This window comes from Gossypium raimondii, chromosome 5 (assembly GCF_025698545.1).
Source record: "Gossypium raimondii isolate GPD5lz chromosome 5, ASM2569854v1, whole genome shotgun sequence".
NCBI lineage: Eukaryota > Viridiplantae > Streptophyta > Magnoliopsida > Malvales > Malvaceae > Gossypium > Gossypium raimondii.
This window is the reverse complement of record NC_068569.1, coordinates 33,566,710-33,577,897: the sequence shown is the minus strand read 5'-3', so window position 1 is coordinate 33,577,897 and position 11,188 is coordinate 33,566,710. Positions and strand designations below refer to the sequence as shown.

At 35.3% G+C, this 11,188-nt stretch overlaps 1 protein-coding gene across 1 annotated transcript; it reads right to left on the bottom strand.

Moving 5' to 3' along the window:
• Positions 1–716: 716 nt before the first annotated feature.
• LOC105765935 (uncharacterized) lies at positions 717–1,337 on the bottom strand. Its single transcript, XM_052630333.1, has one exon. The coding sequence runs from the start codon at positions 1,335–1,337 to the stop codon at positions 717–719; it is 621 nt and encodes a 206-aa protein (XP_052486293.1).
• Positions 1,338–11,188: the final 9,851 nt, after the last annotated feature.

The window sequence follows — 11,188 nt, the reverse complement described above, 5'->3', positions numbered from 1 at the left end:
GCTCCATCAGATTTGCCAAAAATATAGCCCCTTGCACTTCTAACGGAACATTCCAACGGACTCTATACAGTAATCTCACTAGAAGTTCTCTCAATAGACATCCCCAAGTTTTCAGAAACAGTACTAGCTACATATGAGTGCGTAAAACCTATGTCTACCAGAACAGTATAAGGTACATAAAAAATAAAGAACGTATCGTTGATAACATCAGGAGCATCTCTATCCTCTCGGTGTCGAGCAGCATAAACCAGTGCAGGTTGCCTTGACTCTATCTGACTAGCACCTCTACCCAGTGTTCTCTACCCACAGCCCAAACCATTACCACCCCTAGCTGGTCCACGGCCCCTACACGGTTGCTGAACTACCCTCTGAGGCTGTACAGAACCTGGTCCTAAACCTTGCATTTGATTTGCCTGCTGTGGACACTCTCTAATATGATGCTCCAAAGACCCACACCTCTGACAAGCCCTTATCCTCCTCCAAAACTGGCCGGGATGGCGCCTACCACAACCTCTACATGGCTGAATCCCAGTAGGAGTGACAGGAACCCCCATTCTAACCAGCCCATCAGGTCTGGCTTGTTTCTTAAGCCTCTGAATTGAACTAAAGGGCTCCGAACCTCTGTTATTTTTTCCCCTCTCTCGGTCCCTATTTTGGCGCTCCACACACTTAACCTCTTCGGTGATCTTCGCCTTATCTACCAAAATCGCAAACTCTCACTCCCTCTGTGGAGCAATCAGTACCCTCAACTTATCCCTCAGACCGTCCTCAAAGCGAACACATTTCTCGTACTCAGACGCCACCATGCCTTGAGCGTAGCGGCTCAACCTCAAAAACTCGGCCTCATACTCGGCCAGAGATCTATCACCTTGCATGAGATTCATGAACTCACGCCTACGAGCATTTACATAGCTCTCTCCCACATACTTCCCATGAAAGGTAGTCTTGAAGAAGCCCCAGTTCAGACGATCAGGCTCACTATCCTCCTCAACCGATAACCACCACTGATATGCCTCGTCGAGAAGCAAAGAGACTGTACTTTTAAGTTTCTGCTTAAGAGTGCAGTCTATATCATTCATGATCCTCTCGGTGGCCTCTAACCAACACTCGGCCATAGTAGGGGCGACTCTAGTGACACCCCTAAATAGCTTAGCACCATTGGATTGGAGTCGCTCAGTTACCGATCCACGACCCTCAGATCCAAAATGGGGTCCAGCGACCCTCTCCAATACCCTCAACATGGCTTGAGACAACGCGTCGTCCCCAGTCAAACGGCTTTGAGACCCAGCCTCAGTAGCAGGTGAAACCGGTGTCTCACTCGTGTCTAAATTTGGCATACTGTCTAGAGAGGAAGACTCAGCTCGAGCCCCCTACGGCCTCTACCATAGCCACGAATACCACGTTCGTGAGTTCTACGAGTGTTCATCGTATATTTCAAATTTTTTCATACATTATAAAATTTTATGTATCAGTTCTAGTATTTATTAGCAGATATTTTATGCGTAAATAATCAGAAGTTCAAAAATGTTTTCAGAGGTTTTAGTCTCTAACTATCTTAGAAGCTCTATATGGGCAACGTTGCAACTTCCAAGATCAAGGGGAAAGGCATTGTGGTTTTGAAGTTGACTTCTGGTAAAGAGTTGAAACTTCAGAATGTGTTGAATGTGCCTGACATACGCAAGAATCTTGTCTCTGGGACGCTCCTAAGTATGCATGGCTTTAGAATGGTATTTGAATCCCAGAAGTTAGTTTTGTCAAAAGGGGGACACTTGTAGGAGGGGGATGTGTATTAATTGGTTTTTGGAAACTCAATGTTATCTCTGTAAAAGCTAATACTATGAATAAGTTTGATGTTTCTTCTTCTACTTATATGCTTGAGTCATTTGATTTATGGCATGGTCGGCTTGGACATGTTAATTCTAATACTTTATGTAGATTAATTAACTTAGAGTACGTTCCTTCATTTCACATTAATTATAATCATAAATGTGAAACGTGTATTGAGGCAAAACTAACAAGGTCTTCATTTCAATCTATTGAAAGAAATGTCGAATCAATTGATCTAATACATAGTGATATTTGTGACTTAAAGTTTATTCAAACTAGAGAAGGGAATAAATATTTTATTACCTTCATTGATGATATGTAACACCCCAAATCCGGGCTAGATTTTATTGTTGAATCTGGTAATGTTACAATAGAGAGGTTTTGAAAATAGTGCAAATCCATTAAAGCTTTGTAACCCATTTCCATTATTACAATTTTTATTGGAAACGTTATTTAATTAATTTATTTTCCAAATCATAATTTACAGCGAAAGTCTTAAAATTGTTATATTTTGGAAATCCAGCTCGTATTTTTAGAAAAATATTTTTTTCATAAAATCGAGATTGCAATCAGACATTACAATAAAAGAATAAAAATGCACCCAAAACCAAATTAAAGACCAACAACCGGAGAGTCCAATAAATACAAAACTCCCATAAATAGTCTTTAATTTAATAGATAATATGAAGTCAAGCTGCCAGAATATAGACAAAATGTTGCAATACAAATCACTTCCTCCACATATACAAACCCCACCCCAAATACAGATGCAATAATAGCATATTTAACATGCTTGCTTAAACAGTACAGTCAAACATGCATTTAGTATCCTACTCATATCAGTCTATTAGAATATCATAGCATTCAAAATAGGGTTTGGGTAGCCCTTATCGACCCTACGGTAGTCCCACAGTCGATCGGAATGACCCGTGCAACCCTAAGGAAAATTTTTAAGTTATGGGCCCACATGCACGTGTGAGCCCACACGCCCAGATTGGCCTTGCCCGTGTGGCCCACATGGCCTGGCCCAAAATCTACAAGCCCAACTTGGCCTAGCCCGTGTGGCTCACACGGGCACACTCAAGCCACCATATGGCCGTGTCTTATGTACGGCCATGCCTTCATCGACCCTACGACCGTGTCTCGCACATGGCCAGGCACACGCCCGTGTGGCACCGACAGGATAGTTTTTCAAATTTTGTCGAAGTTTAATTTTTCGCGTTTCGAGTACACACCTAGTACATTTTTTATGCAAAAACAATCCTGAGAGGAACAACACCTAAAATCGATACAATAGATCCTCTAAAATCAGTGTTAATTCACAACTAATCGAACCCATGGACCGAAAACAAATCAGAACAAGCGTTCATCACTTACCCCAAAACTCCAAGCAATTCAGACTACGATTCCGCAAGAGGAGATCCCCGTTCTTCACCATTCTTTGCTATCAAAACTTCAAAATTTGAGCAACTTAAGAAACGACTACCCCAATCTACACGAACTCACCCCTTACACTTACCAAATCGGACAAAGCACCGAGAAATAGAAAATCAGAATTTCGACAGAATTTCAAACGCAAGAAAGCAATAGATTTTTGCCAGAACAAGAAGAGAATGTCAAAAAAATTTTGGGAATTAGAAAGAGAGAGAAAACAAAAATAATTAAAAAAATTGAAAAGAAAAATAAAAGATATCCATACAATCCCCTATTTTTCTCCCACAAATCCCACTACTCATAACTCCCTCAGAATTTCTGCTCCACTGAAACTCTATCAGATAATCGAACAAAAAGTAACATTCACGCTTGCACAGAGATTCAAACACAAGACCTCCAACACACCAACTCCCTTACCACTCGAACCAACAGGCTCATTCTGATATGCATTAACAAACAATTTAATAAAAGTCCACTCAACAGGGGTAAGGCTTGGATTAGAAAAAAAAAACAAAATTTGGCAAAGGTGAGACTTGAGCCCAAGACCTCTCAAACACACCCAGAACACTTAACCACTGAAGCAGATAGATATTTGTGTCAAGTATTTACAGAACCATAAATATATTATTCAGGGCATTACATGATAGCACAAAATATTGCAATGTATAATTTCTTTAAAGCAAAGATGAAGCTATAGAGAAATTTGTTCTCTATAAGCAGGAAGTTGAAACCCAACTTAATAAAAGAATTAAGAGGGTGAGAGGTTATTGTGGTGGTAAATATGTTGAATCATTTGGTAAATATTGTGCACAATATGGTATTATTCATGAAGTGACACCACCATACTCTCCTTAATCCAATGAAGTAGCAAAGCGTAAAAATCAAACCCTAAAGGAAATTATGAACACAATGCTAGGAAGTTTTGGGTTGTTACAAAAAATATGGAGGGAAGTTGTTTTATTAGTGAATTACCTTTTAAATAAGGTGCCCCAGAAGAAAAAGAACAAGACACCATATGAATTATGAAAGGGCAGGAAACCTTCTTACAACTACTTAAAAGTGTGGGGGTGTCTTGAAAGGGTAATGGTTCCTTTGCGAAAGAAAATGAAAATAGGTCCTAAAGTGGTAGATTGTATTTTCATTGGTATGCATGCCACAGCAATCCATATCAATTTCTTGTACATGAATCAAAGAATCCTGAAACTCACAAGAATACGATATTGGAATCTAAAAATGTCTCATTTTTTGAAAATATATTCCCTTGTAAGACTAGGGAAGATGGGTTAAGTTAAAAAAAACAAACTTCAGAGACTATTGATAGTCAAGCCTTGCAAGAAGAGGTTGAAGTCGAGGCGGAGCCAAGAAGAAGTAAAAGGTCAAGGGTGGAAAAGTCCTTTGGATCAGATTTTCTAACCTATATGCCAGAGACTAAACCTCAAACTTATAATGAAGCTATATGCTCATCTGAAAGCATTTTTTGGAAAAATGCTATCAAGAGTGAAATTGATTCCATCATGAAAAATCATACGTGGGAATTAGTGGATCTACCTCGGGGAATTAAACCACTAAATTCTAAATGGGTTTTCAAACAAAAAATGAAAGCAGGTTGAACAATTGATAAGTATAAGGCCAAATTGGTTATAAAAGGTTATAGACAAAAGGAAGACATGATTACTTTGATACATTTTCTCTTGTATCAAGAATAACTTCTATAAGGATGATACTTGCTATTGCCGCTTCGCAAAATCTAGAAGTTCATCAAATGGATGTTGAGACAGCTTTTTTAAATAGAGATCTTGAAGAGGAGATTTACATGGAACAACCTGAGGGTCAGTAGCTTCAAGGAAAGAAAGAAAAGTCTGTAGATTGGTGAAGTCTTTGTATGGACTTAAGCAAGCACCAAAGCAGTGGCATGAAAAGTTTGATAGTGCCATGATATCAAATGGATTTAAAATCAATAAGTGTGACAAATGTGTGTATGTCAAAACCATTATCGATGGATATGTAACTCTATGTTTATATGTTGATGACCTACACATTGTTGGAAGTAATAATGAAATGGTAAAACGTACCAAAAACTTTTAAATTCAAGATTTGACATGAAAGATATGATACTTGCTGATGTGATTTTGGGCATCCAAATCAAAAAGTCATCTAAAGGTCTCGTATTGACTCAATCACACTACGTAGACAAGATTCTTAAGAAATTTGGCAAGGATGATTTTGGTGTAGCTAGAACTCTGATAATATAAGTCAACATCTGTCCAAAAACAAAGGTGAAAGTGTTGACCAAATGGAATATGCAAGAGTCATAGGCAATCTAATGTACCTTATGAGTTGCACTAGACCTGATATTGCTTTCACTATAAGCAGTTTAAGTAGATTCACAAGCAATCTAGGGGAAACCACTGGAAAGCAATTGTGGGGGTATTAAGATATCTCATTTGACACCCCAGACCCGACCGGGACGGACCAGTCCGAGTTCAAAGCGTTACATTAGCCACCAAAGCAACTCTCTAGTTAACGACCACCCAATATACACCCTAAACTTATAAGACCTCATTTATGACTAATTAGCTATCATTTGTTAATGCGGAAGCAATTTGTGAACCATTTTTAAACTTTTTCTAAATATTTAAACCTAAAGGTAATTTGGTCATTTTATCACCTAAGGTTAAACTATCCCAATTTTATTTCTAAATAGTTACCGATCTTCTTTTAGTCAAATTATGCAAGCCCTAAAAGTTTTAGCTTAATTCAAGTTCATTTACTATGTCTAATTCACATTTTATTATTAGGGACTAAATCATAACTTTTACAAGAAAAATTTGCATTTTCTAAATTTAAAATTAAGAGTTTTTCTACCAAATATTAACAGTTACAAGTCTAATCCTAAAATATTACCAAGTTTCCCTATCATTAAAGGCTTCAATTAATCTAATCAAGTTTTAGAACTAAATTATAAATTAAGCAAATTAGAATACTAGATTAAAAAAATAAAAATCAAACCCCCAAAAACCCAAACGCCCATGTGAAAAGACACATACCCGTGTGCAAACCACTACACCTATTTTGTCAAAAATTCGTTTTAATTTCCCAATTTTACATATTTTACTTACCCATTAAACTTGAAATAACTACAATTATTTACTATAAACATCCACAAATCTCCAATTAATTTATTTACAACAAATATGAAAAAATTAATCAAAATTTAACATCCAACTATACGCTTATCAAACATCAATTAATTCACATGAACTACATACCTTAGTCGCACACTCCATGGTAAGCTTCAATTAAACATTGTTTGTATAAAATACATGCTTCATACACCGTGTTATCAACCACCGTATGAACACTCATCAACATACCATAAATTAAGCATCAATTAAACATAAAATCATGTATTAAAGCAATTATAAAATCACTAAAATTAAAGTCCAAAATTTAATGTCCAATGTCCATTACAAGTAAAATAACACTAGTCCCAAAAGCATCACAATGCCCCTATATAGTCTCTAAAGTAAATTTCTTAAGCCACTACGAGCCTTATTCTTGGATCGCCCTTACACTCGCTTTTTGACTCCTTACGCCCGAAAATTCTCTACACGAAATCTGAGAGTGTGAGCCTAAAAAGCTCAATGAGTGATAATAAAAATATTAAGTAATTTGCACTCAATCATGCATAAATCAAACCAATTAAGCATTAAATTTCCAATCACAACATGTTAACATTTCACCATAACATCACATGCTATTTCAAGAATTAAAAATAAATTTTTCCATGGCATGTAAAATCATCTTTTAACACATATACATTCAATTATATTGGCACTATCAATCAATTATATTAGCATAATACATCCATGGCAATAAGTAAACGTGTGAACATACATTGGATAAATGGATCTACGAACTCCCAAAAATCAAATACAGTCCTCCGAATTGAGTGATCCGAAGCCACACAGTCCCTTATAGCACTTCAAATAACCCGATGAGTGGAGACTCAAGTTCAACACTCCCTTATCTACTCCAAACAAATCAGTCCACCAAGAGCCTTATGTTCACAATATCACAAATAATGGTGAGTACTCACAAATCCTATGGCATGTCAACTATATCCAATGGATCCACCATGCAATGTTTCCAACATAATCATCCATACAAGGCATAAAATCTGTTGTTTAATCACTTAATTTAGGATGTTAAAATGCAAGTAAAAGCATGTTGCTAAGCAATTGTAACCTCAATAAAATTAAGCATAAAAAATATAATTTTACCAATATTCATATACCAATTAGAACAACTTTATCAAATGTTCAATAAATCAGAAATTCATTCTCCAAATATCAATTTATTCCATACAATTTATTCATGCTAAAAGCATAATACCCAACTTGCCAAACTAATTGTCATTTTTCTCTTTTATAAAATAAAACTTATTTTTGCAAATCCAACCATCCAATATGAAATTAAGTCATTAATAACACCAATTAAACCTTTAATTTAACACATAATCAAGCTAATTTACCAAATTACCCTTAATATCACTCACCTCTATACTTAGCTCTTTATGCAAAAATGTGTTCAAACAAGCAAGTTTGAGCTTCAATTCTGATTCACACGTTCCTCCTCTTGATGTGGAGCTTTAATAGAGACAAAGTATGCATTACAAACTAACAATAACAAGAAGAAACATCAAATTTGATAAAGTATACGAATCCAAATCATTGCTCTAAACTACCTTACCAATGTTGCACAACTGAGCCGAAATATGGAATTCCTCAACTAAACTCCATTTTCAACAACTCAAACCACTTAAAATATTCATTACTAGTCCAATAACATGTATTCTAAGTATTAGTTTCATCATTTAATTTGTTTCATAATTTTCTGGAAAAAATCATCCATATTCTTGATCAAATTTGAATTTCTCAAAATTGATCCATAAAACGTGTTTGATCTTTTGGTTTAAGATTAAAAACTTCTTATTAGACCTATTTTGATCTTAGACATCCATTAATATTTGGACTCCAACTTAAAATTAAAGATCCACCATTGTTGATCCTTATGTTCAAGAAAGAAGAAATTAAAGTTGAAAATCCATTATAATCACTTTAATTAACAAATAATGATTGAAATCAACTTCAAAACAGGTTTAGAGATGAGGATTACCTTCAATTGAACTCAAATCATTGATTTGGAAGTTTGAATCAAAATGCTTGAAGAAATTGGAATAACTTTTTGCCCAACTTTAAAAATTATTTCGAGAGATTTTAGATAGAATTTTGGGAGAGAAAAGGTTTAGATCTCTTCTCTGAAATTTGGTTTCCAAAAACAAGCAAAAAAAACGAGATAACAAGCTCTCAATTTGTGTGAAAAATGAGTAAAAAGTGAGGTAGTTACAGAATTTTTAAAACTGAAAACTCTCGCTTGATTTTCAAAATTTGGGGAATTTACCATAGGCCACTCTCATTTTTCCCTTGTTTTACAACTTTCTCCTTTCCCTCTAAAATTCTGAAAATATGGTTTATTTGATATAAAACCTCTTACACGTTTTCCTTATTTTTCAATTTAGTCCCATTTAATTAATATTTTAAACCACTCAATTAAACACTCATTTTAAATTATTTTTAAATTTAAATTTAACCCAAAATATTTATTTTTACCCAAAAATTATTTAAAACCATAAAATTAATTTTTCTAAAAATATTTTTATTTTTCAGAATATGATTTACCGATTTTTTTAGATGAAATTAAGCTAACTAATTAAGAATATAAATCGCTAATTAACCCGATTAATTCCCAATTTTTACACGGAACCCGATAAACTTACCCAAAACTACTAGACCTATTTTCGGGGCCTTACATCTCAGATATAATCCGAATTACAGATTACATTATTCCGAAGATCCTACTGTATTAGAAGGATTCTTCGATACCAGATGGATATTTGATATTCAAGATACCAAAGGCACAAGTGGTTATATTTTCACATTGGGAGGAAGAGGTGTCATGGAAATTTTCAAGGCAAACGATTATAACTAGATCCACAATAGAATCTGAGTTTGTAGGTCTAGACAAATCTAGAGAAGAGGCAGAATGGCTACAAAACTTTTTAAAGGACATTCCTGAATGGCCAAAGTCTGTGCCCAAAATATTCATATATTTTGATAACCAAGCAACAATTGGTAGATCACAGAACGTAATGTATAATGGTAAGTCAAAACACATGCGTCGTTGACACAATACCGTTAGACAGCTGATCTCAACTAGAGTTATCTCTATTGATTTTGTAAGATCAAAAGATAACACTGCGGATCCGCTAACCAAAGGGTTAACCCAAGATCAAGTTGATAAAACATCAAAAGGAATGCGACTAAAGCCCATGAATATTTAAGGTGCTATGTGCAGGAAAACCCAACCTAGTTGACTAGAGATCCCAAGATCTAGGTTCAATGGGATAACCTACTTGCATAGACCTTGTGAGGTCACTGTGGGGGTTCTTATCCCGAGTCTATTCCTATGATGAAAACAGTGATTAAAATGTTGAAAAGGTTAAGCAATGCTTTTAATTACCATTATTTTTTTGGTGAAATGAACAACATAAGTCACTTAAGTGAGAGTGAAGTGGGGTCGCTTCAAGGAGACTATTTGGGCATAGTTCTCTAAGCTCTTGCAGAACCAAGAGGATGTTCATAGCCATATGAACATACCCATGAAAACCAAAAATCTTGCCATTGAGGTATTTACGTGAGGAATATCATCGTTTACACAAACGACAGAACAATTCAAGGACAACGCGTCTACTGGTCAGCTAGTAAAATAAATATACTTTCATAAGAGAAGGTTCAAGGGTTGCTGCCTACCTATCCTATGAAAATATCAAACGTAGAATCTATCACCTCTTTGAGTCTTTGAGTCTCGTTGATCCATCAATTTCATTTTTGTGGGGGATTTCTAGAAAATAATTGTTGAGTGATGAATGATAAATTGATGCTCAAATTAAATAAGTGTATCTCTTGGTTTAATATTGCATTTTTTCATTCATTGTCACTATTCACTTATATCTATTAATTTTTCAACAAAAATCTTCATGAATCGGTCTAAATCTCTTCATTCATTTCCTCTCATTTATATAAATCCAAGTTAGGAGATTTCAAAAACACATCATCAAAAACCATCAATATCAAAAATTTCTTCTAAATTCATTTCTCCTAGTGATAGAAAAAGGCAAGATTGTGTTCAATTAATCACTATTGTTGTGCTACTACTGTGACCATTTATTTTTGTATCCTGGGAAATAGACGTCCAATGTTACTCAAAGCATCAAGGAGAGGTCGAATCTGTCTTAAGGAAACTATTCATACAAGCCTTAACAAAATTCTTCTTCTAATTTTCAATTTTGTCCGATTACAGGTATTCTGTTGTGTTACTGATACTACATTGTATTGCATTATCATTGTTACTGACATATTAATACTACGTACGATATTATATTTTCTTACAAGGCGTATGAGTGCCCTTCATAGGACGATTGAGAGCCCTTAGTGGGATGAATGGAAGTCCATGGTCATGGCATTACCGTAAATGTGGAAGCCCATTAAAACTATCTTATGTGAAAGTCCATCAAGACTATCTTATGTGGAAGATCATGAGGACTATTAGATATATGGAAGTTTTCCCAATCTCTAACTAATTAATCAATTGGTTGATACTCGCTTATCTCTAGACCGCACTTTCTCAACCAAGATAAATTATGATTTACTTGATTTGACTTATCTCTTGACCTCATCTAGCCTATGATAACTTCTTAGGGTTGCCAGGCCTAAGGTTTAAGAACACGTAATCTACACCAACTAAGCCTCTCGAGAAAACCCTAAATCCTCCATTAATCACATCCCCATCCACTTTTTAATATCCC

Bases quoted from the DNA above. Each gene is read 5' to 3' on its own strand.
- LOC105765935 (XM_052630333.1), bottom strand. From the start codon at position 1,337: ATGCCAAATTTAGACACGAGTGAGACACCGGTTTCACCTGCTACTGAG.